The following is a 27778-nucleotide window of genomic DNA, read 5'->3' on the forward strand; positions in this document are numbered from 1 at the left end:
CCGCTGGGCCCTCACAGCTGAAGCCTGCTTCCCACCCAGCTACCCAAGGAATCCTAAAGCTGGCAGCAGAAACTGCTGAGGGGCAGAGGACTATTACAGGTTGTACTACCCAGGGAGTTACAGGACTTAGCCTGTTTGGTCAGCTCTAGCACCCAGCAGCATCCAACTTGCCCTTCTGTTTTTTGCAGAAAAGTGCATGGCCTACGCAATCACAGGCTCAGTTTTCCTACAGAGGCCGCCTCATGAAAACCACATTCCTATTTGTTTGTGGAATCTCCTTAAAAAGCAGAGCCCCCTACACGATCATGAGCACAATACTTACCTGCAAAATAATGAGGTTGCCATGAGGCAGCCTCTGTAGAAAAGCTTAATCTCACATTGAACGGGCATCTCTCTCTAAATAAAAAAAAGGAAAGGAAAGGTAAGTTTTATTTTATTTGGAAAATTTATATTGCCGCCTACTCGCACATGGCGACTCAAAGCAGCTTACAGGAAATAAAAGGACAATGTAAAAGAAAAATAATTAAGAAAATAAAATAACCCCTCACTCTGGCGACAACACAGTCATACAAGCCATTTAATGGGCTCCATCCCGCTCTGGGTTCCCCAGGTTCACTGGCAGAACCTCGTCTTCAGGGCCTTCAGAAAGAGTGTTAGAATGGGGGCCAGTCTAGTTCTCGCAGGGATGGTGTTCCAGAAGGAGGGAGCCACCATGAAGGCCCTTCTGGATCCTGCCAGATGTATCTCCTTAGGGGTCGGGACCCACAACTAGTGCCTCCCCACTCTAGTGGGCCGGGTAGATGTGACTGGCAAGAGACGGTCCCTCAGACAACCTGGTCCCAAGGCATGAAGGGCTTTAAAGGTGACAACTATCATCTTGAATCAGTTGGGTGCTGCTGGACCCTGGTGCTGGCTAAGGAGCAGGCTGAGTCCTGTAAGTCTCTAGGTATCTTTAGGTTCTCTTGCATGGTGTAGTGGCTGGGTAGAAGGAGACCTTGGCCTGTAAGCTGTAACAACCCTGTGCATGCTGGTAGCTCTGTTGCCCACTATCCTTGAGGCATGCTTAATGACTCTTGGTCACTTAACATCCTCATGAGGTAGAGGAGGGGTGAGGTTTGTTAAGTGAGGCAATCCTGGTGCCTTGCTTAATAATCATTACAATTTGCAATCATAATGGGTAGGCTCCATTATGGTTGTAACTCGAGAACTACGTGTATTACAAGTTGAATGAGACTTATGTTTTGCTTGGTCTTATGACTTAGCAGCAATGCAATTTAACTGAAGCAATCACAAATAGCCTAGAAAATTTAGTATGATTATTTATACCCCTAAGCTGTTAGGAAAAATAGAACCAGAATCCAAGCATTGGACTGAGAGATTGCCCCAGTACCGTATTCATTTATTCACTAGGCATATTGCTTGATCTCTGTATGACATACAGTACATTGAAATGAATGACTGGATGCAAAGTTTCATAGAAGTATACCTTTATCTTTTGCCCAGTCTTCTGCAATTCCCTTGCATCTAATTATCTAAATGAAATATTTGTCCATCTGAAGATAGCTCATGTTATAAAATTACATTTATCTGAACCCCCACAGCTGATGGAAATTATGGAATATAGAATGCTAGCATACTTCTCAGCTTTTTTAGATGATAAACAAGAGCTACTTTTTCTAAATACACATAGATCACTAAGAAATGTTTCTAGGTTTCCACCTCTGCAAGTTATTCCAGTTTATTTTCTAATTAATATGTGTATTTGAATACTCAAACTCATAATACTCTTATTTGATCATTGTTATTGAGACTTCAAATTTCTTTAGAACGTTTATATAAGAATGACCAAGTTAATGGCAGATTGACACAGAATCATGGAAACGCAGGGAGAAGACAGGTTCGGACTAAGATAATTGATAACATAAAATACTACATGGATGTAGATTGTTTTTTATCACTGCTATGCATTATTTGGTAGATCTGGCTACAGTCTTGGCAGCAATTACCAATCTCCTAATGGAATATGAGTCGGGTTTGAAGATTAAGAAAATCCAGGCACTCTTGCTTTCTACAGATGGAATTGATCTGGAGACATTCAGCATCAGCAAAGGCTATAAGAATGTCCTAATGTTTTTGGATGACCAGATACCTTATATAAAAATCAGATGGCAAGGGATCCCTCACAAATGTGTTGCTCAACTTCCTAAAGGTATAGGCACAAAAATTTAATTTTATTTTAACAAAATTGATATAAATAAAATAAATAAAATTTTATTCTATATTTAATATAATAATTAGAAATGGCATTGATAAAGTTAAACCCTTTCCAAATTCAGAATTTTTTTTCACACATCATCCAAATGCTTCCAAAAACGTTCATGCTGTCTTTAACACCTGTCTCTTCTTGTTTGAAATTAGAAATAAATTCCCAGAAGTTTTTTTTAAAAGGATTTTAATCCAGTTGTCGCCTTCGGGAATTGGCTAATTGAAATGAGATCGTTCATTTATCTCAGGTCATCCCAACATAAACAACCTTTAAAAAATGCATAAAATCCATTATATCTCAGAGTTTCTGTATATATACCAAGTATATTGAGACTACACAAAACTGAGTCAGAATATTTTGGTTTTCCCAATTATGGGAGAAGAGGAAGTCTGGAGGGTTTTCATGGGGTGAATAGGACAAGGCTAGGATGCCTTATCCTTTGTTTCCATGACTTGTGTACTTCTTTCCCTACTACCAGTTAACAATTGTCTGTATTCTTAGTTCAGGCATGGTACATACCTAATCAGCCAGCCTAACTCCCCAATCATCCCAGTGCCATTTTTTTTGTCTGCGTCTCCATAAGCCATAACTGATATCCTCAACTGCAGAGCAATCTATCCAACTGGCCTGCCTTCCTATTGCTTTCTTTTCCCTCTTTCCCTTTAATTACTGCATGCCCTTAACTACCAATCTCCTTGGCATTTTGCTACTTACTTGCCCCCATCACCGGGCAACAACAATCTCTTTCCAGAACTCAGGTGTTTGAACTGGATACAGACTACCTGAAAGTAACTGTTCTGTGCTCAGAGTTGTTTATGCATGGAGCATGGTGTACATCCTTGGGAAACTTTCAGATGTGGCCATTCTGTTCTGGTGTTGGAGAATTTGGAATTAACGTATTTGGAAGCTCCCGGATTGGAAAACACTGTTACTATTTCTTTTGTTGTGATTGGGTTGCTATAGCAGGAAATACTTACTAGAAGCCATGGCAGTTCTAATAAAGGAGAATATTTATAGCTCAGGGTTGAAAAAAGGGATTCTTGGTGCTCTCTGAGCTTGGTTGGTTTCTTGCAAGTGTTTCATTATCCAAACAAGGTAACATCGTCAGTGCATCAGAACACTGACAATGTTACCTAGTTTAGTTGTTTTGTTGCTGATGTTTTATTCCCAAGCTCAAAAAGCACCAAGGATCCCTCATGACAATTCTTTCTACTTCCTTGACACGGTTTGTCATGGTTCAAAATACAAGAAGACAATCTGTTTCTCAAAAAATTAATTACAATATTCCTACAGGAATGTTACTTACTTTATTCTGAAAGAATAGAGATCCTGTTCAATAATGCATACCTAAATTTATTTATTGATAAGTGAGTCTTTTTCCTTTGTTGCAATAATTATTACCTCAGTAGAAATAATAGAGCAAAACATTCTCCTTCATCCTCTTTTTTTAAAACCTGCTATCCTAATGCTCAGTTTGCCTTTCAGCAACTAACCTTATTCTGGAAAAAAATATTTATTTTATTAAATAGCAATAATTTCTCAATGGCCAAAGGGGGCTACCTTCCAGGGAACATAACAGCATGGCTGTGCTGATCTTCTCTAGTCTTATATACATATCACAAAGAAATGGGAATGGAATACTTTCAGAGTTTCAGATAGATTGTGAATTTCTTCTTTCTTTCTCTTATTCACATTTATGCAATAGATACAAGGCTAAAAAGCACCCTTGCTTGGATTCATTGGGATCCGTGATAGCATTTATACCTAACTTTAATGAGATACCTGTTAAGAAGAAGCTTTCAAATTCTTATCCTTCATAAAACCATCAGTCAATTTCTCAATAAAACAATGAGAAGTTTTGGGGAATGTATGAATATACTGTATCTGTGCATGTTTATGAAATAGTGGTTTTGTCTAGTTCCTACAGTTGATTCAGTAAGCATTCCTTCAAAATCTTTTCACTTCCTTGAATTTAAGATGGTTGGAAAAGTAGCACCTCTTTTGATTCCAGAAACTGCATTTGGCCTTTTGGTTATAAGCAAAGTGCCAGCTCCCCAAAAATGTACTGAATAAAGCCAGGAGCAAAATTTCATTTGATTTCATCAATTTTTGTTAACTTTAAATATAGTAAATGTGGCTGCTTTTAAATTCCCCACTGAATTATTTCATTCTTCTGGCACTTTTGAAATTACAATTTGTAACTTTTGGAGATTTCTAGGAGCTTCCAATGGACTATTTCTGCAGAATTTATTCATTTATAGCAAGACTACTTACTAGTTATATAACATGGGGTTTGAAGTCATTATCTTCATTTGCAGATTTAACAGTTGCATCTGTGCCAATCTGTAGCATCTTGCAATCATATCCTGATGGCTTGCAGTTGACAGACCTAAAAGAGGCAGTGAAGAAAAAATGTGGATATGACCTGGAAGTATTTTGCTACCAGGTTGGCTATGATGACATAGTTTCCTGCCTTCAGCAGATTCCTGAGCTGATAATAATCCAGAATAAAAACAGGAATTGTCATGTTCGACTTAGGTCAGGTAAGAAATATGATAGATGGACAAACAGATGTTTGGATAAATGAATATGGAGTGGCTGAGGCATTTAAAACAGCATGCTTATGCTGAGTAAGGTAGTTTGGGCAGGAAATAGCAATAAATTAAACAGGGATGTGAATTACAAAAAAAGTGAAATTTAGCTTATATAGCCAGTATTTCAACTATCCTGCATGCCTAATATTACTTTCTGAAGTTTGGCCTATCAGTGGTGATAATATGCTCCCAGGATTTGGGTCTTCAAATGGGCAGGATATTTGTGGAAGATGACACATTTCTTTCCAGATAGTCCTCAGTTAATGGATTACTTGTTCAGCAACAGCATTAAATGAATGGTACTTACAAATGGTCTGCAAACTTCTGGAATTGTTGCAATCTGCTCAGATACATGCCTAAATTTCCAACTGTTGCAGAATCCCATGGTCATATGATCATAATTTGTGACCTGCCTATAGGCTTCCCACAAACCAAGTCAATGGGGAAGCCTGAAGGAAGTGGGATGTCTTGGTCCCATAAGGTCCTTGCTTAACAAACCTTCATGGTCCTTGCTTAATGATGGTAACGGCTGAAACTGCCATGTCTTAAAATGGGGCAAAGTCCACTTAACAACTAACTTGGCTTTGCAATGGAAATTTGTGGCATAATTGTGGTTGAAAATCATGGGCCATCTTTTTCTAATAATTTTAGCCTATATGTATTCCAAAAGGAGGAAGGAATGGTTTGCCCAATGTCATAAAAATAAGAGTAGCTGATGTATTCCTTCATGCTATTCCTTCATGCTCGTGAAGCAATATGATCAACATACAGTTGCAAGAAAAAGTATATGAACCCTTTGGGATTATGTGAAGTTTTGCATGAATTGGCCATAAAATGCGCTCTAAACGTCATGTAAGTCACAACAATAGAAAAACACAGTCTGCTTAAAATAATACTACACAAATATTAACTTCACATAATCCCAAAGGGTTCACATACTTTTTCTTGCAACTGTACATGTTTCAGTCATTTGTAAATGGAATACTGTACCCAAACACCTAAACATTTTAATATCAGTTTCATTCTCTTTGGTGCCTCATTTTGGGTTTCTTGGCAAAAACAGCCAGTCAGTTTTCTGCTAATTAATTACCAGTAATGGCTTCCAACAGACATCAGTGAGTGTTTTGAGTGCTCACCTGTCTTACACATGATGAAACATAAGCCAGAGTATAATGAAAATATCGAAGATTTTTTTTCTCCTTTTTGTGTCTGAGTAAACTGAACAAATTAAAAGCATTAAGAGTCATAATTTTATATAGAAAGTCTTTACTGAGGCCATCAGAACAACTGGGAAGACAATTTCAGTGAGCTAATCCGAGGACATTAGGTTCATCTGGACTCACTATGATGTCACAGTGGAAAAGACAGTAGTATCGATATATTAAGCAAATTCAGCCAGTGTTAGTAGAAGAGGCATAAGTAAAACTTACGGCTTTGTAACTACCAGTTTCTGAAATATAGAAGCAAGGTAACCAAGATATTCTGAAAATATGGTCCCTCTACTGAAGAAGTTGTTGATTTAATAATATTTGTGAGACATAGCATTCAAATAAAATGAAATCTACTTGAAATCTTGTAATTTATTATAGGGAAACTATAATATTAGAATGATGTGAGCTAATTCAGTGTGGTGAGTAAAGGTGCCAGGCTGGGAATGGGTAAACCCAAGTTCTGGCCCTCATGTAGAAAACCAGCTGGATGACTTTGGTCAGTCATTCACTCTCAGCCTTAGGGTGAAGGCAAAGGCAAACCACTTCAGAAATGTTCCTTCATATCATGGTGAGCGTGAGGTCTAGCTCAATCTCCTTGGAAAACCCCCCTGAAAATCCACATTCTATGAGAATGTTCCTATTATGCATAATTGATAGCTTTTCCAGTATAGTTGAGAATCTGCAGATGGAGGAATTTTTTTTGCCAGATTTGTTACTCTGAATTGCCATATATTTCATCCCTACTTGTCTACTATTCCAGCTTCTATTCCAGCTTCTTTCAGTTGTTCTGCATCCCAATCCAGCCATTCTCCCTCTTTTGCTTTAGAACAGTCTATCTGCACATCAAACAATTCAAACCAAGATGAATCGGAAAATAAGCCTGGTAAGTTTGATGTGATTCGCTTAACAACTGCCATTTTTGTTATGTGTAAATATAGCCATTGTTGTATTTTTGGTTTGGTTTGATGTATTAGCTTGTTCTCCATAGCTTTTATGACCTCTGTCTATATATTTTCTCTTCAATAGCCCTGAGTGAAGTCATGACATCACTCACTGCCCTCTTAAGCAAGTATACAGGGGGCCTGACAATTAAGAAATTGCAAGACTTCTTTCTGGCAAAAGAAGGAATTGATCTTGAGAAGTTCAGCATTGCCCAGGGCCACAAAGACACAGTGGAATTTTTGGAGCAAAAGATGCCTAAGTTGAAGTTGAACTACCAAACTAACAGGCTTCAAAGTGTTGTTAAATTTGACTCAGGTAATGCCTCCCCTGCATAGACCCATCACTCCTGGTGATGGTTATTGGCATCCATAATGTGTGTGGGGGAGTGAGTCTTGCATGTACAACACATCTAGAGTATTTGGATTTGAACTGGGCTACAAAAAGAAAAAAGCTTGGTTTAGTAAAAGTGCTGGGCTAAGCCAGGGGTGTCAAATTTGCAATGTTAAGTGACATGTCATGGCATATCGTGACTTTTTTTGCTATTGCTGGCAATGGGGTGGGCGTGGTTTTATGCATCCGGCCCGCATCCCGGCAGTTTGACACCCCTGGTCTAAGCTGTAATCCTCCTTCAATTATGGAAACTGGCCAGTCACTTTCTCTGAATCTAAGCAAATAGGTAACATTATATGGGTCAACTTGAGTTGTTATAAATAAAAGCCATTTTATGTAGATGGTCCTTAATTTACTACTATTCTTTTAATCAGAATGTGAAGTTACAGTTTTGGTGAAAAAAGTGACTTATAACCCATCCTCAAAGTTAAAACCATTATACCAGTCTCGGTTTTATGATCATAATTTGTTCACCTGTCAAATGTCTCATGTTTGTGATGGGTGCAGCAGTCCGGTTGCCCTCCAGGTGAGATTCAAGGTACTGGTGATGACCTATAAAGCCCTAAATGGCTTGGGTGCCGGCATCAAGTTCCCTTCGTCCTGTGCGCTCCCACAGGGAGGGTCTTCTCAGGGTACCGCCGGTAAAAGATTGCCGGGGGACAATACCCAGGGGGAGGGCCTTCTCTGTGGGTGCGCCTGCCCTATGGAACCAACTGCCTGTAGAGCTTAGAACTGCCCCCTGACCTCCGTTCATTCCGCCGGGACCTGAAGACCTGGCTTTTTGAGCTCTCTGGCCTGGACTGAGGGTATTAATTGGGGTTTTAATTGGTTTTTAACTAAGATTTTTATATTCAAGGTTTAATATAATCATTTTAATTGTTTTACATTTTGTAATTGTGGTATTGTTTCTTTTAAAAACCTTGTGAACCGCCCTGAGTCCTACGGGAGAATGGCGGTATATAAGTGTAATAAACTAAACTAAACTAAACATGATCATGATTTGAATCCATCCAGGCTGGCTTCTGACAAGCAAAGCTAATGAAGGAAGCCAGATGTGTTTAATGGCCATTTGATACACTTAACTACTGTTATCACTAGCTCAAACACCATAGTAAAAATTGTTGTAAATTGGGTCTGGTCACATCATGTCTCACTTACCAACCACATTGCTTCGTGACTAAATTCTGATCCTATTTGTCCCAAATTAACGATTATCTATAAAATCCAATGAATAATCTCTTCCTTTCCCATATTCTTTCTTCTCCCTTTGATGTAAAAGAAAGCCATGGAGAATTTTATAGAGGAAAAATAGTATGGTGGGGCACTATCTTAGAAAATGAGAGTTTCTATTTGTTGTATAGAGTAGTATAGAAAAATAAAGTGTTGGGGAAAATGTGGAAAAAAATGTGGACATATCACACCACATAGTAGATTTTTTGGGCTTTGGATTGACTGGAAAATTAGTTGGAATCTGTTATTAAATTCCCATAATGATTGGAAAATGGGGTGTGATGGTGTTGAACTTGTCAGCTGGAAAGCTTGTCTGCCTGGGTTTGAGACCCGAGCACCATGTGAGGGGTAAGCTCCCATTATTTGCCCCAGCTTCTGCCAAACTAACAATTCGAAACCATGCAAATATGAAGGGATAAATAGGTACCACTTCAGTGGGAAGTTCCATGCGTCTCGGTGTATAGTTATGCTGGCTACATGACTACAAAAGTGTCTTCGGACAAATACTGACTCACAAGGCTAAGAAACAGAAATGAGCACTGCCCCCTAGAGTCAGACATGAGTGGAGGTGAAATCTTCATCTTTTTTAATGATTGGAAATTCTGTCACTGGTGGCTTATATTTACCTGGAGGGAAGAATAAGTGAGAAGGATGGCGAACATGGTCTTCCATATTACCCAGATTGTGAAGATGGAGTGAGGTTTCAGTTGTTGAACTGAGTAAATAGTAAATCTTATTCATCTTATCTACCAACTATTGTAGTTGAGAATCTGCAGTTGGAAGGTTGGTGGTTTTTTTGCCAGATTTGTTATTCTGAATGTTCTCACATTTCCCTTGTACGTTTCTACTATTCTAGATTCCTTCAGATGCTCTTCATCCCAGTCCAGCTCTTCTTCCTCTTCTGACTCAGATCAGTCTACCTGCACATCAAAAAATTCAAACCAATTCAAATCTGAAAAGAAACCTGGTAAGTTTCTACTTGATTCTGAAATTTTGGGAACAATAGGGAACCAGGCTCAAAGGGAAATGTTAGACCAACTGGTATATTTCTGTTAAAATGAGTTCTTAATACCATTATGAGAAGCCCTCTTGACAATCAACTAGATCCTTCATCTTTTTCTGCATCAGCTATAATTGATACTTCAGTGGTTACTCTCAGTCTGTCATGTGCATAGTCCCTGCTTCTCACTTTCTTTCTTCTGCATCTGATTATAAAGGAAATCTGTCATGGTTTTCTATCACATCAAAATGCAGTAGTTACCATGACCCACAAGTCATCCCTGGAGGGAATAACCTGCCATTTATCAGTCCTGTTAGCAAATTAGCAACCCTTCATCTTTTTCTGAATCTGGCTATAATTGTTACTGCCTATGGTTATTCACAGTTCAGTCGTGTGAATATCCCTTCTTACAATGAATGTAGTTTAGTTAAAAGAAATTTTGTGTAGAACTTCATGTTTATAGGGTAGAATGAGCTCATGTAATCCTATAGCTGTTTTCTGTAGGTAGAGTAGAACAACTTTTTCTACTCTGCTATCTTAATTAAGGTGTGTTGGAATAGGATTTCAGAATTCTTTGCTGGCATATTTCAGACAATTTTTTGGAGTTGTAGTTCCAAAACATATCTAGAAGACACCAATTTGAATTTTGTTGGATCATATCAGCAGCCATCAGCATCTTCAGCCATATCAACAGCTGTACCCATCAATAGCCACAGTTCATCATTTTCCTTACTAAAATAGAACAATGCAATGGACCTGATTATTCTATACAATGGACTTTTCTTTCTGCTATTTAGAGCAATTACTAGTTCTGTCCCATCCTAGAGTCTAAATATTGGCATTTTGGGTGCAGCTCTAATCTTAATCTTTTAAAATGCCTAATCTTTAAAAATGTTCCTACTTCATTCATAACAATTTATAATGATATTGTGAACCTCCTGCTCAGCCCAGGTTGTTTTTTTTTGGTGTACCTATATCAGTGTGATGCAGCTTTGCTGATCACCAATTTTCTTTACTAGTTTTGATGTGGTTATTTGTACATAAATATTCCAAGATAATTCAGTTTATGAGAAAATCATGAAGGTATGATATCTGTGCAGCCCTACTTGAAAATGGGAAGGCCAACATTGATTTAAACAGCCCTCCTTCATCTAGTATACATTAGTTTATTAATCTAAAAATATAATCTTACTATTAATGTATGATAGGAGCCATGATAGGGATCTAACCCTATTGGAGAGTACCAGAATGGAAATAAGTAGATTAAATAAGGCTTAGAAATTAGTATAATTGCTTGGTACCCTTTTCAGAAAGCTGATATACTTGTAAAATTAAAGGAATAATATATATTTAAAATATCTTTTGAATGTCTCAGAAAAAAGACAAATTAGAAAATTTATACATCATCATTTCTTTGTAAAAGAATTTGCCTTTTTCCTTACTGCTTATTCCCTGCAAATGTGGAACACTCTGTCCAAGTACAAACAGTGCTAAAATAAGGATCAAGGTATCATAAACCACAGAATAAATAAGCTCTTCTGAACAAATAAGTGATGATGTTTTTGTTTAGTTCTCTCTTTCTAGAGGTGGATATAGAAAAATGGGATTCATTCACTTTCAAGCAGTGAGCCATTGATTATGGTTTATGTGTGTTTATATAGGCTGTTTTAACCATTGTCTTCAAACACCCCTGATGAACTAGTTCACATATCATATTGTGCTTTATTATGCTGAGCTAAAATCTAGCAAATCATACTATGACTTAATACAGTATATACATATAATCACAGGCCTAGTAGGTAGGCTTTAACTTAGGGTTGTTGATTTAAATCTAATTTGCTTTGCTATTCTTGGCCATAATACCTTGTTTTGCACTTTTCAGAAAAGTATTTCATGGCCTGTTGAATCAATGTTCAATTCAGCACTAGCAAACACATTCGTATAATTATTGATTAAGGTGGGATCCCTGACTATTTTTGTTATATGTAAATACAGCCATTGTGATATTTCTGGATTGGTTTAATGTATTAGTTTGTTTTCCATGGCTTTTCTGACCTCTATGTCTGTCTATATATTTTCTCTTCAACAGCACTGAGTGAAGTGATGACATCACTCACTGCCCTATTAAGCAAATATACGGCGGGCCTGAAAGTTAAGAAATTGCAAGACTTCTTTCTGGCAAAAGAAGGAATTGATCTTGAGAAGTTCAGCATTGCCCAGGGCCACAAAGATACAGTGGAATTTTTGGAGCAAAAGATGCCTCAACTTTTGATGCACTATAAAGTGAATAGGCTTAATACTGTTGTTGTTGAACCCCACTTAGGTAATGTCTGGCCTGGATAGATCCATCACTTTTGATGATTATTGGCATCCATAATGTGTCTGTGTGGGGGGGTGAGTCTTGCATATACAACACATCTAGAGGATTTAGATTTGGATTGGGCTACAAAATGAAAAAAGGTTTGGTCTAGTAAAAGTGCTGGGCTACAGTCTAAGCTGTAATCCTCCTTCAGGTATGGAAACTGGCCAGGGACTTTCTCCAAGACTAAGGTAGCTCATAGTGTTTTTATGGAACAAATAGGTAATATTATGTGTGCCGATGTGAGGTTTAAAAAAATAAAAGCCAGGTATAAATATGCAGGTGGTCCCCAATTTATGACCATACTTTTAATAATGATTTGAAGTTACACTGTTTGTGAAAAAGATGGTGGCTTACAACCCATCTTCGAAGTTGTCATACCACTCCCTCGGTTATTTGATCACAATTTAGGCACCTGTAACTTGCATGTGTGATGGTTGCAGATCATGATCATGATTTGCATTCGTCATTGGCTTCTCACAAGCAAAGCCAATGAAGGAAGCTGGATGTGCGTGATGACCATCTGATTCACTTAACAACTGCCATCATTTACTTAACCACCATGGTAAAAATTGGGTCTGGTCATATAATGATTCACTTAACCAAACACATAGCTTAATGACTGAATTATATTTTGTGGTCATAAGTTAAGGCTTATTTGTGAAATCCAATAAATAATCCCTGCTTCCCACTTTCTTTCTTCTGCATCTGATGATAAAAGAAATCTGTCACGGTTTTCTATCACATCAAAATGCAGTAGTTACCATGACCCACAAGTCATCTCTGGAGGGAATCACCTGCCATTTATCAGTCTTGTTAGCAAATTAGCAACCCTTCATCTTTTTTTGAATTTGGCTATAATTGTTACTGCCTATGGTTATTCTCAGTTCAGTTGTGTGCATATGCCTTCTTACAATGAATGTGGTTTAGTTAAAAGAAATTTTGTGTAGAACTTCATGTTTACAGGGCAGAATGAGCTCATATAGCCCTACATCTCCAGGTAGAATAAAACAGCCTTTTCTATTGTGGTATCCTACAGTTGTGTCGGAATTAGAATTTCAGAATTCTTTGTTAGCATATTTCAGAGAGTTTTCTGCAGTTGTAGTCCCAAAACATCTAGAAGACACCAATTTGGATTTTGCTGGATCATATCAACAGCCCTCACCATCCTCAGCCATATCACCATCTTCAGCCAAATCAACAGCTATTAACCACCATCAGCCGTAGTTCATTTTCTTTATTACAATAGAATCCATGGATCTGATTACTCCATACATTATTCTCTTGCTAATGTTCTACAGCAGTTCTTTCTCATTTTAGAGCCTGCATATTGCCATTTTGGTGTGTAGCTCTTGATGGGTGACCCTTCGTGAATATAATATAAAATAATCTTATTTTAAAACTGTTCCTCACTACTCCATTCAGAATAATTTATAGTGACATTGTGAAGTTCTTCTCAACCCAGGTTTTTTTTTCTGTATCTACATCAGTGTGATGTGTGAATATGGCCATTGTGGTATTCTTGAATTGGTTTAATGTATTAGCTTGTTCTCCATGGTTTTTCTGAGCTTCATGTCTGTCTATACATTTTCTCTCCTTTTCAGCAGTACTGAGCAATGTCATGGAATCACTCAATGCCCTCTTAAACAGGTATACAGCGGGCCTGAGAGTTAAGAAATTGCAAGATTTCTTGCTGGCAGAAGAAGGAATTGATCTTGAGAAAATCAGCATTGCCCTGGGCTACAAAGACACAGTGGAATTTTTAGAGCAAAAGATGCCTCAACTGGTTTTGAACTACAAAATGAACAGGCTTAATACTGTTGTCGCTGAACCTCACTCAGGTAATGTCTGGCCTGGATAGATCCATCACTTTGTGGTGATGGCTATAGGCATCCATACTGTGGGGTGGTGGTGGAGATTCTTGCATGTACAATAGATCTAGCGGATTTGGAGTTGGATACAAAAAAAAGTTTGGTCTAGTAAAACTGCTGGACTACAGTCTAAACTGTAATCCTCCTTTAAGTATGGAAAGTGTTGGGGAGCAAATAAGAAGCATTATATGTGTCAGCTTGAGTTGTTAAAAATAAAAGCCAGGTATAAATCTGCAGGTAGTTCTTAATTTATGGCCATTCTTTTAATCACAATTTGAAGTTACACTTTTGGTGAAAAAAGTGACCTACAACCCATCTAACTATTATACCATATCTTTGGGTACGTGATCACAATTTGGGCACTGGTCAACTGTCTCACATTTGTGATGGCTGCATCATCCTGCAGTCACATGATCAGGATTTGTAGTCTTCCCAGCTGGCTTCTGATAAGCAATGAAGTTAGCTGGATTCGGCATTACCATCATTTGCTTAACACCTGCTATGATTCACTTAACAATTATGGTAAAAATTATTGCAAAATTAGGTCTGGCCACTTAAACTCTTATTTAATAAGCACATTGCTTTATTAATGAATTCTGGTCCTAGTTGTTGTAAATTGAGGATTATCTGCAAAATCCAATAAATAATCTGTTCCTTGTTTCCCATTTTCTTTCCTCTCCATCCAATGGTGAAAGAAAGCTGTCAGTTTTCTATTACATCGAAATGCTATCTAGCTACAGTGACCCACAAGGCATCCCTGAAGAGAATTATCTGCCATTTATCAATCTTGTTAGCAAGTGTGCATTGGGGAAAGTTGCCCACATTTGGAAAAGACCCATGATTTTGGCTAACTTTTATTAGGGGAAATTTTATAGGGGAAAAGTAGCATAGTGGGGCATAGTACCTGCTTAGAAAGTGGAAGACTTTCATGTACAGAAAGATAAATTGTTGGGGAAAATGTATACAAAATTCATGTGACACCAGAGCATGGATTTTCTGGGCATTAGGATTCCCTGAAAAAATAGTTGGAATGTGTTATTAAATTCCCATAAACAATTGGAAAATGGGGGCACGATGGCTCAGCTGTTAAAAGTTGCTGAGGTTGTAACTGGAAAGCTGACAGCCCAGGTTAGAGACCTGAGTGCCACATGACTAGAATACCTCCCATTATTTGACCCAGCTCCTGCTAACCTAGAAGTTAGAACCCCTGCAAATGTGAGTGGTATAAATAGATACCACTTAGGTGGGAAGGTAACAGTGATCTGTGTGCCTCAGTGTATTGTCATACTGGCCACATAACTACAGAAATTTTTTCGGACAAATGCGGACTCCACTGACTAAGAGACGAGATGAGATTTCCTCCTAGAGTCAGATATGACTGGACAGGGCAAACCTTTGCCTCTTTAGTGATTGGAAATTCTGCCATTTATCTGGAGGAAAGAATAACTGAGAAGGATGGAGAAGGTGGTCTTCCGTCTTACCTTGATTGGGAAGATGGAGTGACGTTTCAGTTGTTGAACTGAATAAATAAATGGCCCACCATCTTAACCATTTCATCCTATCTACCAATCTTCCCCTGCATTTCCATCCCTTTATTTCATCGTGGCACTGGATATAAATACGTTTTTGAAAAGATTGCTACTAGTATGTGCTTGTACTTTTTTGACAGCTATCTACCAACCTTTCTGTGTGAAAGTGCATTCTTGGGATTCTCTTCTGCTAATTAGGGTTAGGTTTATTTTCCGTATTGCTCTTTAAAAAAGAACTTTAGCTTTTTGATCAATACAATAATAAAGTTCAGTACCTGATTTGTTCATTTTCTCCGCTCCCATTATATTAAGATGTTATTTTTGTCCCTTCTTTGTTAGATGTGCCAATACCTCTTCTGAAATCCACAGGAACAGCTCACCCATTAAACTCTGCACCAGGTAAACCTTTAATCTGATTCCTCCATACAACAAGAAAGGTAGAGATGGTTTTCAGCAAAAACTATGTTAAGCCAGGCGGAAGGTATCTTTTTTTTGAACCAGTTTGGAATTTTGAGAACATGCCATGAGCATGGCAAAATTCTGTCGAAGCAGTCATGTCCATTCATAGGTGATCCACCAAGAGGGGCAAACTGTTAGTCTGGTTTTGATTATACACAGTCTAATTTATTGGTTTTGTTACTTCTGCAGCTCACAAAGTACTGAGCTGCAGCTGTGCCCATTTGTTTATTTCCTAAGTGTGTATGAATGAAAAAAGGGTAGAAATGTTTTGAAATAATTACTTTCATGAAGAAAGACAGCGTTGCATTAAACTTTGGTTGTATTTTTCCTCCTAATACAGCCAAATAAAGAGAGATAGTACTCTGCATACTTATCCCTAATTAAGCTCTTTGGAAATTGTATTGATAGCCAAATCTAGCCAATTTTTCAAGGCCATTTTCAAAATCATATTACCGTAGTTTGAGAATCTGCCTGAAGTCTGCAGGGTTTTCTGGGAGCTGCAGCATAAAGTTACTTTTTCTGAGTCTTTGGGAGGTAGATCATAGTGGAATATTAATTCTACTAGAAGAAAGCCATTTAGTATAGCAGTTAAAGGCACAAACTAGGACTGGGGTTCTTCACCTTCCTTAGGCATGAAAGCCAGCTATGTGCATTTAGGTGATTGGGAGTTTCTCTCAATCCTAGAACCATAGTGTTGGCAAGCCCCTTTTGAAATGTTGCCAAGCGATTTGTGCACATAGTCAAAGAACCATAGGTAAAGGTAAAGGTTCCCTCGCACATGTGTGCTAGTTGTTTCCAACTCTAGGGGCCGGTGCTCATCTCCGTTTCAAAGCCGAAGAGCCAGTACTTGTCCGAGGACGTCTCCGTGGTCATGTGGCTGGCATGACTAGACGCCAAAGGCGCATGGAACGCTGTTACCTTCCCACCGTAGTGGTCCCTATTTTTCTACTTGCATTTTACGTGCTTTCGAACTGGTAGGTTGGCAGAAGCTGGGACGAGTAACAGGCGCTCACTCTGCTACGCAGCACTCAGGATTCGACCCGCCAAACTGCCGACCTTCTGATCGACAAGCTCATCGTCCTAACGCACTGAGCCACCGCGTCCCCTAAAGAACCATAACCACAGGCCAATTGGTATCTGCAACTGTATAGCATCTTTTATAATACAGTATTTTAATTTTTGACTATCTTTCCTTGACCACCTATGAGTTATTCTCAGCACTGTAGATGGTTTCAGTAATAAAACACTTGCATTTTTAAAAGATATTATTGGAGTATAGTCTCCGTTATCACTTGCTAGGACTTTAAATTCAATAATGTATTTACTGCATAACTCATTGGTTTATGTTATATCAATTATAAAGTTTAATAGTTTGATATTTTGAGTGGAGATACACTATTTATAACCTTTAGGTTTGTAACAGGAACGTTTTTGACCTAACTGTTAATAAGGTCTCTGGTCAAAGTGCAGCAGTGGTTTTTTACTCATTAACAATAAGAGTGTATACTGTCATTATGTAATCTTTGTATTTGTTCAGCAAGAAAAATAGCTTTTCCTTATCTACATTGGGCTGGTGAGAGATCAGTCTGACTTTTTGCAGTTTTAGCTTACTTTTATAGGGCAAAAAATAGAGCAAACAATGAAGAAATAGAATATATATATATATATATATATATATATATATATATATATATATATATATATATATATATATATATATATATATATATATATATATATATATATATATATATATATATATATATATATATATATATATATATATATATATATATATATATATATATATTTCATGAGGTGCCAAGTGCAATATCTTAGTAGGTAATTATTTATTCAGAATACGTGTGTGTGTGTGTGTGTGTGTGCGCGTGCGTGCGTGCGCACACACAGACACACAGACACTAACCACTAAGCCATATCACCCTTGCAACAACATTCAGACTAATCACTTGATAAGCTCTGTATCACTCGGAGGTCCCCTGATCTGTTGACAGAACCATTTCTTCAGGTCCTTGCAAAAGACTGTTGAGGTGGGGCCAATCTTATTTCTGCAGGGATGATGCTTTATAGGGAGGGAGCTGCTACAGAGAAGGCCGTTCTTGGTCCCATTATATTGAAGATAGGGACCCACAACATTTCCTACTTCCCTGCTATGGTGGGTCAGGTAGATATGACTGGGAAAAGATAGTCCTTCAGATAACCTGGTCCCAAGCCATCTAGGATCTTGAAAGTGACAATCAGCACCTTGAATTGGACCCAGAAGCAAATCAACAGCTAATGCAGCTTCTGCAGGACACATGTGCAAATATAAGCATGCATAAAACCATCTAGGCCACCACATTTTGAACCAATTAAAGCTGATCCTGGACACTTTTCAAGGGCAGCCCCATCTAGAGCTCATTGCAATAGTCAAGATGAGAGGTGGGTTAAGCATGGGTAACTGAGCAGGGATTGTTAGTCTAGGAAAGGCCTTCAGTTGCATAAAGGTGGTCCTGGCCATGACTGCTACTAGTCCTTAAGCAGTAGGAGTCCAGGAGAACTTCCAGATTACTCACCAGGTCTGTCTGTGGCAGTGGAACCCCATCCAAGATCAGAGATGGCAATTCTCCTTGGAAGAAAGCTTCCCAAACCTGAAGCTATTCTGTCTTGCCAAATTCAGTTTCACCCTCATTGCTCCCTATCCAGCCGTTAACATTATCCAGGTACTGCAAAACGGAGATTGACTTAACTCGCCATGGGCTGAGATATATAGTTGGGTGTCTTGAGCATATTGAAGATTTTTTTCACCTTTTTTGTGTTTTGAGTAAAGTCAACAAATTAGAAACAATAAAAATCATAATTTTACACCTAAAGTCTTTATTGAGCTCATCTGGGAAGTACAACTTCAGAGAGCTAATCTAAGCACTTTAAGTTCACCTGGACTCAGTATGAAGTCAGAATAGAAAAGACAGTAGTGTCAAGAGATATATTAAGCAAATCCAGCCAATGTTAGAAGAGGAGGCATAAGTAAAGCATATAACATCATTACTATCGGTTTCTGAAATATGGAAGCAAGGGAGCCAAGATGTTTTGAAGATACGGTACCTTTACTGAAGAAGCTCTTGACCTTTTAAAAACCTTGTGAACCACCCTGAGTCCTACGGGAGAATGGCGGTATATAAGTCTAATAAACTAAACTAACTAAACTAATAATATTTGTGAGGCATAACATTCAGATAATCAAGACAAAATGAAATCTACTTGAAATCTTGTAATTTATTATAAGGAATATAATATTAGAATGATGTGTGGAGGAGTATGTACTCATTCAGTGTGGTGGGTAAAGGTGCCAGGCTGGGAATGGGTAAACCCAAGTTCCTGGTCCTCATGTAGAAAACCAGCTGGATGACTTTGGTCAGTCATTCACTCTCAGCCCTAGGGTGAAGGCAAAGGCAAACCACTTCAGAAATGTTCCTTCATATCATGGTGAGCGTGAGGTCTAGCTCAATCTCGCTGAAAAGAACCCTGAAAATCCACATTCAGTGACAATGTTCCTATTATGATGCATAATTGATAGCTTTTCCAGTATAGTTGAGAACCTGCAGATGGAGGATTTTTTTGTCACATTTGTTACTCTGACTTCTGAATGTTGTCACCTTTCCTCCCCTACGTTTTTACTATTCTAGCTTCCTTCAGATGCTCTTCATCCCAGTCCAGCTCTTCTTCCTCTTCTTCCTCAGATCAGTCTACCTGCACATCAAAAAATTCAAACCAATTCAAATCTGAAAAGAAACCTGGTAAGTTTGTATTTGATTCTGAAATTTTGGGAACAATGGGAACCAGGCTTACAAGGTCAGGAAATGTTAGACGAAGTGATACATTTCTGTGAAAATGGGTCCTTAATATCATTATGAGAAGCCCTCTTCTGTAATTGTCACTGCATATGGTTACTCTCAATTCATTCGTGTGCATATTCCTTCTTATAATGAGTGTGATTTATTTAAAAGAAAATTTGTGTAGAATTCCAAGTCTATACGGCAAAATAGGCTCATGTGGCTATTGGCTAGATGGGAAGCAGGCCCAAGGCCTACAAGCTGCAACAGGTTTGCATGCACCAGTAGCTTCTGCAGCCATCTGACTCTCCCCTCTGGCTGGGTGGGAAGCAGGCCCAAGGTCTCTGGGAACCTAGTGTGTGGGGAAAACAAGCACAAGGTCTGCAGCTTAACAACCATGGTAATGACTCCATTATTGTCATAACTCGAGGACCACCTGTACTGTAGCACTCCTTAAGAAGGAGATACACAATGATTCTGTAGAACTTGTTTGGGTTGTTTTGATTTCAATTTGCTGTTAACTATTGTATCTTGCTATAAACATTTTGGAAGAGTAGCTCTTTGTCTCTTGTTCTCCCTCTTAAAGACTTAAAATAACAGATGAAGTACTAACATGTTACATGTCCTCTTTTGGTTGTCTCTGCAATAATGGTACACTACTTCTTTCCTAGACTTAAAAGACATCTTTAAACCTGCTTTCACCATCAGTGATCTCTCTGCAAGTGACTCTCAGCGTCAAAATGTACCTGCTGCAATTGCTCTAGTTCCTCCTGAAGTAAATAACTTGTTTCGCACAAAGCCGCCAAGCCCAGCTACCATGACATCAAACTTCCCTTCATTCCAAGAGCCCCACAATGCTTCCTCAGTCAAAGTCAAGAGTTCCTCTCATTTTCCTTCTATTGTTCTGTCACAGCAGCCATGCCAGCTCAGTGCAAACTCACACACTGAAGACCTTCCCAGCAATTCAAATGTGACCACATTCCAAACCTCAACTGTTCAGGATAAATTGAAGCAACAAGTGGCCCAACTTCTGGCCATGTATCCAGAGGGCATGTCTCTGTTCCAGTTCCGTATTGCCTATAGTGCTACTTTTAAACAACATTTCCCAGTGGGCACTGCTGCTTCTACCAAGCAACGTCTTCTCGACATGCCGGACACTGTTTATCTGAAGGGTCATGGAGTTCAGGCTTTGTTATTTCCTGTGTCCTCTGATGTATCACCTGCAAAGCCAGGTATGTGCTATTGTGGAATTTCCTTGATTTCCTAATGTGACTGCATTGTGTTTTTGAAACAGAAAAATAACTTGACTGCCCCAGATTCTCCTTCCACACTTTCCACAAACCAAATGATCAAATTAAAACAAAAATAGAGCTTTTATTCCAACTGCAGACATACGAAAATGCTTTACAAGCAAGAACACTTCATGTTCATCAGGCACAAGGATCTTAAGCATGTAGGATGAAGAAGAATTAAATAAGGTTATTGTGTGGGGTATTTTTAGACCGAAACTGGTACCACCGTCTTTTCAGGGAAAGAAGTATCCCTACTCTTGTGTAAAAAAAAGACAGAGCTAGGGAGAAAAATTTGGGAGAATAGAGATTGGTGGGTTCAGGGGTGGAATACAAGAACACAGACATGTTCTACATTTTGATGCTTGGATTTATGGAAAATGTAAGATTGTATAGAACATTTCCCCTCTCATTCAAATGGTTATTTAACTGTTTTAAAGCCAAATTCAGAATATGGTAATTGAGCCCTCAGAACTCCTTTTTTTAATACAAATTTTATTGATTTTCTAATATTACATTCACATATTTGAAAAACAACGTGGTGGCTGGGTAGTAGTAATTCAATTACATACAGATATCAGTACAGATTTCAAATTGCTACCATAAACATTTCCTCTCTTTCCCCCATCATATATACTGTCTATTTATAGATTTAAAGATGAAGTTTTAGCCTATCAATCCCATAGAAAATAACTTTCTTACATATATCCATAGTTTTTAGTTTACACATATTCTAATTGTTTTAACATACAATCTTTTAGACAATCAAAGACCTAATAGTTTTTTCAATTTTAATTTCCACTAACATTTAGATTTAATGTATGATATTTATCATTCCCAAGATTTTTAGTATACTCCCAATTCATCTCACCATTCCTCACAAAATCTAATATTCAAAATACACATCCCGTTTACTTAACTTCTCACCCTCTATGTAAACAAATTAAGGATACAATATGATATCCTTCCTTTTTGCTAATTTTCAGTTGTTTTTTTAAGTAGTAATCAAAATTTCTTTTTATTTCAATATTTAATACTTCCTCTCTTCCTCTTTGTATCTGCTATCTCTTGCTTAAACTGATAATTTTTGTTTTTAACATTCCATATAGACCTATTTATTACTTTCAACAATAGGTTTTTAGCTTGTCTACATTATTCACCTTTACATGACCTTTATGCACAAATCAATATTCAACTTAGCTATTAATATTTATACTGCTAAATTTTAATAATCAAAATCTTTTCATTATCTCAGTTCATAACAATGTCTTGTGTTCAACATACACATCTTATCTATTTAAGTACATTCTGTTTCAGATTTCAATAAGATGGTCAAAACTCCATTCTTCTTGAATCTTATTCTGGCTTTTTTCCTTTGCCAAATCTTCTTCCATGTCCTTGTTTTTGGGTCATTGAACCAATCTCCTTGTAATGTAATATATATTAATTGATATTGGCACAACCATCCGATTGCCATTATTTTGAGAGGACTTGTAGGTTTAGTGGGTCGTCTCTTTATTGTTCCATATCGACGTAGTTGTTCTGAATTGTTTGTCTTCTCATCCAACTGTTCTTTTTCTAGATCCTCTAGTTCCTTCTGAGTTGTATAAGAAATCTTTTCCTTTTTCCAAGTTGTCAATGTCTTCTGGATTTTCAAATATCAATATTTGTTTAATAGTAGATTCTTCTGTCATTGTACTTGAACGTTTCATTTTTTCTATTGTATTTTGTATAGATGATTCTTTAGTTTTGGTTAAAGTTTGGGCTTTCATATCTGGGCTGTCTTCTTGTTCCTTTACATACCCTCTTAGTATTTCATTGGTTGTGGTAAGAATTTGGATTAGTGTTTTCAACATAGCGAGAGTTTGTTGATCTTCCTCAATAAATAAATTTTGTTCCTGGTCTTCTTCCATATTGGTATTTTAAGGTAAAGGATTTTTTTTTCTAAGTAGGGAACACAAAGCCTTTCACAGCTGTTGTTTCAAAGTTCTCAAGGTTATGTATCTTATCTATTTCCCTGGGCAGTCAGCCAGACCCTTTTTAAAGTTTCCCTTTCGAGTCCCAAAGTTGTCTTAATCTTTTCAGTTTTTCTTTTTTTTTTCATAAGAAAGAATCCAGATTTCCAACAGAAATAGACAATGAAAAATAGGAAATAAAAAATCTTTCAATCCACATGCTTTGAGAAATAAAGTTCCAATTGGGATTCAGTTATTTTTTCAACATTTAAAATGCCCCTGGGTATTTAGTCACCACTTTTTCTGGAGGGACTGCAAAGGTCCCCCTTCCCTCACCGCAGGGGGGGAAATGCTTAGCAGCTTAAGGAGTACAGAAAGTAATTAGTGTGTAAAAGAGGTAGATCTCACCCAGACTCTTCCACACTGCTTTAAGAGTTGCCTGGTAGAAAATGTGACTTCCGCTGTTCACAGCCTAGGGATGAGCCATAATGGCAGGTCCTTTCATCTGCCGGTTTGGAGGGATCACCAGGTCTAACAGGAGAGTTGAGGCTCTCCCGCAATCCAGCAAGGGCCCCTCCTTGCTGGTCTCCTCTTCGGGGCAACTTTCAGCCCCTTTCAGGGCCCCCCAGTGATGCAAAACTGGACTGGGGGAGAGAGAGAGAGAGAGCAAGTCTCCCAGCCATCCACAGCGACTGCATGACCAACCGGAAGTCCTCGAGCCCTCAGAACTCCTATGAACTAGTAGTTTCCTGACATTGTGCATGGAAACATGTAAAACTATTTTTCAAATCCTAAAATAGGCATATGACTTAAAAAAACAACCCTAAAGGTTTCTCTACCCAGCCCGCACATCTATACAAGTGATGCAATCTATCCTATCTTAATATGTTGGGTTTTGTTATAGATAAGATGAAGGCCAATAAAAAGCCAACAAAAGAAATGCAAAGTTGATATGTGAGCATAATTATTAAATGCTCAGAGATCTGGCAGAATTCCCTTGGAACAGTTTTATCACAAGTTAAACTTTCTTTTGTAGCCCCTTTCCCAGGTGATTATGAGCCCTGAAATTATTGGCCAAGATCCTGTAAGGTGCTCTGCTCTCTGGCCTTCAATGGTACCCACTACTTTTATCTACACACCTTTCAGATAAATTTATGTTTTGTTTCTCCCCAGGTCAGCCTGCCTCTTCCAAAGTGGAGAATGTTACAGTGGTCCCTAGCCATGCCTTGGTCCATCCTGTAACTCTGACTAAACCTGCTGCAAAAAACTTTGAATCTTGCCTGGAGCCTGCTGTTCCCAAGGTTGCCATAATGCCTGTACCTAAGCCCTATCATTCCTTGCAATATTATCAATCCATAAGAGCACCAGAAGATAAAGGGAATAAGCCACTCACTGAACATCACCCCCAGAGTGTCCCAGGTTTTATTAAAATTGTGCAAACGAATACATCCCATTTGAATGGTCCCAGTCCCAACCTAAGAGACGTCTCCTTCATCCCACATTTCTCTGCAGCTTTACCTACATGTTCTCAAGACACAGTATGTGGTGATAATTTGCAGCCAGATATTCTTAAATCCAGATTTGCATCTCCCACTAACTCAAAGATTTCTGGCACTCTTCCATCAGTTGACTTGACACCAGTTCCTCCAGTTTCTGTAAAACCTGAAATTTACTCTGCAAGGAGTACATCACAGAGCACTGTTGGTATTCGGCATACACTTCCGGTGCAACCACCATCTCCCATCCTGAGTACCGAACAAAGGAATAGTAATGCTATTTCAGAATCTGATTCCGCTTCTGAAGTGCAGGAACAATCCAGAACTTTGCAGCACTTCTCAAGTCCTGACTCCTCTGCAAAGAGAAATTCTGATTCTCCATTGTTTAGAAATTCTGCAAGCTTCTTTCCACCCAGATCCCAACCAGAGCACCAATTACAACAGCCTATCCATGCGAGACTAGATGGTCTGCAGCCCAGTTCTGTTTCTTTAGCAGATAAGAGCCTCATAAAAACCTCTTTGGACAGAGTGTCTCCTGTAGCCATGTATCAGACAAAAACCACTAATGTGAATCCTCTTGAAACCAGCTCAACCACAGAATCATTCAGTACCTGTTCAGTCAGTGGACCTGTTCAGCCTTTGCACACTTCATCTGGGATTGCCAATAATTCCATGGCTTTGTCATCTACGTCCTCCTCAGGGACAAGAGCAGTTAGTCCAGCTTCTTCTCTGATAGACTCTATTGCCAGTGCTTCTGCTAAGATCACCAGTGATTCCACTCCTTTGTTTCCTGAGACTCCTGCTTCCACTCAGCAGAGACAGTATGCCAGCGCAGCTGCTACTGTAATCTCAAACACAAAAACAACAAGCCCTACTTCCTTGTCATCAGAATCCACCACCAGTTCACACTACCAGTTTGCATATGCTTCCAGCAGGATGACCACTAGTTCCAGTGCTCTATCTTCTGAGACTTATGCTTTCACACATCAGAGACAGAATGCACAGGCAGATGGGACTATAATTGCCTCAAGTACAAAAACAGTGAGCTCCATTTCTCCTCTAGATTCTGCCACCAGCTTATCTTGCCAGCATGTCTATGCTTCTGCCAAGGCCTCCAGTACTAGTGTGTTGTCACCTGAGGCTTGTGCTTTTTCGTATCGGAAACAACAAAGTGCAACTGCAGCTGCAGACTCTTCAGGGACAAGATCAAGAAGCAAAACACCTTCCACTTCAAAGTCCACCGTCTTTCGTACTTCAGATGCTGCTTCAAGAACTAGTTTAAATCATGCTCCTCCTAGTCAGGATAATTTCACATCCTCATTTTCTAAACAGGGGTATCCTTATGTCTCTTTGCAAGAAAAGCAGATGCCTGAGCCCACTGTTACTTCTGCTGTCTCCCGAATCTACGATGGATGTCTCATCCTATAAAGTTAGCCTTAAAATGGTCCATATGAAGACATTTGCCTATGGACACTTTTTTTTCAGGGAGAGATGCCTCTTGAATGTGCTGCCTAAGTGCATTTGGAGACCATCCTTGTCTAAGCCAACCAGTGACCATTTAACTCAAATTCAGATAATTCTCTGTTAAGAATATTGAAATCGAATTGATTCAGCCATAAAAAGAACTGTCATTAAGATTGCACATAGTGAGATAGCTACCTCAAATGGCACATAACATGGAGCTACAGTACAGGAGAGGAAAGTGATGCTTTTATAGCCATTCCAGTGCCCTCTATCTGATTTTCTGGCTTTTTATGTGATGGAAAACTCCATCAACAGCATTGAGCCAATGTCAGCTGATTAACTCATTTTCTGAATGAGCAGAAGCTGTGGTGTTCCCCCCCCCTTTCAGGTGGGTGTACGTCGGGGGTCTTCAAACTTGGCCCTTTTATGACTTGTGGACTTCAACTCCCAGAATTTCTCAGCCAGCGTGCCTGGTTGAGGAATTCTGAGAGTTGAAGTCCACAAGTCATAAAAGGGCCATGTTTGAAGACCCAGGTGTATGCCTTGCGTTGTCTGGCTCAGAAATATCACTGTGAGATTTTCCTTTTAATTCTACTAACTAGAGCTTTTTGGGGGGTGGGAGAGGGAGGCGGGAAGGCAGGGTAGAATTGTATTTGTCTAGGTGGTCAGATTCTATGCTGGAAGCAGCTTGGTTTGCTGTTGTACAAGCTTGTAATTGTGTATAATTACTTTATACTGTTCTGTTCTGAAATCACAGGCACAAATTGATTCCTGAACCTTCAGCCTTCTCTCTCAGTCTGATGAAATGTTTGTATGCAACACATTTGAAACAATTCTGAAACAATTTGTTTCAATAATTTGCAGGATGTTGAATGTGTTGCCCTCTGAATCTTGTAATATCTGGGAGCAGAATGGTTGAAGATGGTTCTTTCTGTATTTTCCTCTGGAAATTCTGCTGAATCATCTTCACATGGGTTGTGATTTGGCAGAAATAGAAACCTGGATTGTTCTGATCCTGAGTTATGGCCAAAACAAAATCTGAAGACATGCTGGAGTGATTTTTTTTAAGAATGAATGCAGCTAGGTTGGAATGTGTTGCTTTTTGCCCTCCTGTTTCTCTACACAGGCTGGGTGTTTGCCTGCTCACTTCCTGTTTTCCCAGCATTCTTCCCTTTTACCCCTTCAGTTGAGACTAATGACCCAATGCTGCATATGCCACCGGCTGACCTGTCCTTCAGTCTTCCCAACACCTTCCCCTTAGCTACCTCCTACCCTTTTTCTCATAGTCTTCTCTTTCTCTCCTTCTCTCAATGAGAGCAGATTTACTTTAAATCCTTTCTCTAAACCTGCTTCTGGCTTATTACCAACCATCTCTATTTTGCAACTCAACCCCCCCCCCATGTCTACAGAGAAAGAAGTTAACCTCCTAAGGGTAGTTATGTTGAAGGATAAGAATTTAGGAGAACATATTCAAGCAACAATAAGGAACATGTAAATTTTTTTGCAGCCAAATATTCCATCTCCAATTTAATTGCTTTTAGGAAATAAATACTTTATGTAATACTTTTGTTCGTTGTGTGTGGATCTTTTGACTTATATTTTTGTGTCAAATGAAATAAAATGTTTAGCAGAGAATAAGTTATGTTTGATATGTTTTAATTTGTTTTATGTAAATGGGTGTGGGCAAAAATCTATAGGAATTGCTTAGAGTTAAGATTTTTATTAGTATTGTCTCCCCCTCCCAAAAATATGTGTATATCATCTAAATTATAGAGAGAGCCAGTTTAGTGTAGCGGTTGAGGTACTGGCCTAGAAACTAAGAGACCTTTAGGCCTCCCTTAGGCATGAAAGCTGGATAACTTTGAGCCAATCACTTTTTCAGTCCAACTT

At 38.6% G+C, this 27778-nt stretch overlaps 1 protein-coding gene across 10 annotated transcripts in view; it reads left to right on the plus strand.

Annotated features, from left to right (window-relative positions):
• LOC308677195 (uncharacterized protein) overlaps positions 1-27526 on the plus strand; it is a 33477-nt gene extending 5951 nt beyond the window's left edge. Inside the window, exons 3-12 of one of the 10 annotated variants that reach the window (XM_081343377.1) lie at positions 1979-2209; positions 4585-4809; positions 6898-6954; positions 9490-9600; positions 11723-11956; positions 13597-13833; positions 15732-15791; positions 19538-19648; positions 20356-20916; positions 24102-27526. In XM_081343377.1, the coding sequence (XP_081199503.1) occupies positions 1979-2209; positions 4585-4809; positions 6898-6954; positions 9490-9600; positions 11723-11956; positions 13597-13833; positions 15732-15791; positions 19538-19648; positions 20356-20916; positions 24102-25852 (3578 nt within the window). In that variant the 3' untranslated portion in view covers positions 25853-27526. Of the gene's footprint in view, positions 1-1978; positions 2210-4584; positions 4810-6831; positions 6955-9489; positions 9601-11722; positions 11957-13596; positions 13834-15731; positions 15792-19537; positions 19649-20355; positions 20917-24101 lie in introns of all 10 variants that reach the window. The other 9 variants (XM_081343379.1, XM_081343380.1, XM_081343381.1 and 6 more) reach the window with 9 other exon arrangements.
• Positions 27527-27778: the final 252 nt, after the last annotated feature.

This window comes from Vipera berus (genome assembly GCF_964194415.1).
Source record: "Vipera berus genome assembly, chromosome: Z".
NCBI classification, from domain to species: Eukaryota; Metazoa; Chordata; class Lepidosauria; order Squamata; family Viperidae; genus Vipera; species Vipera berus.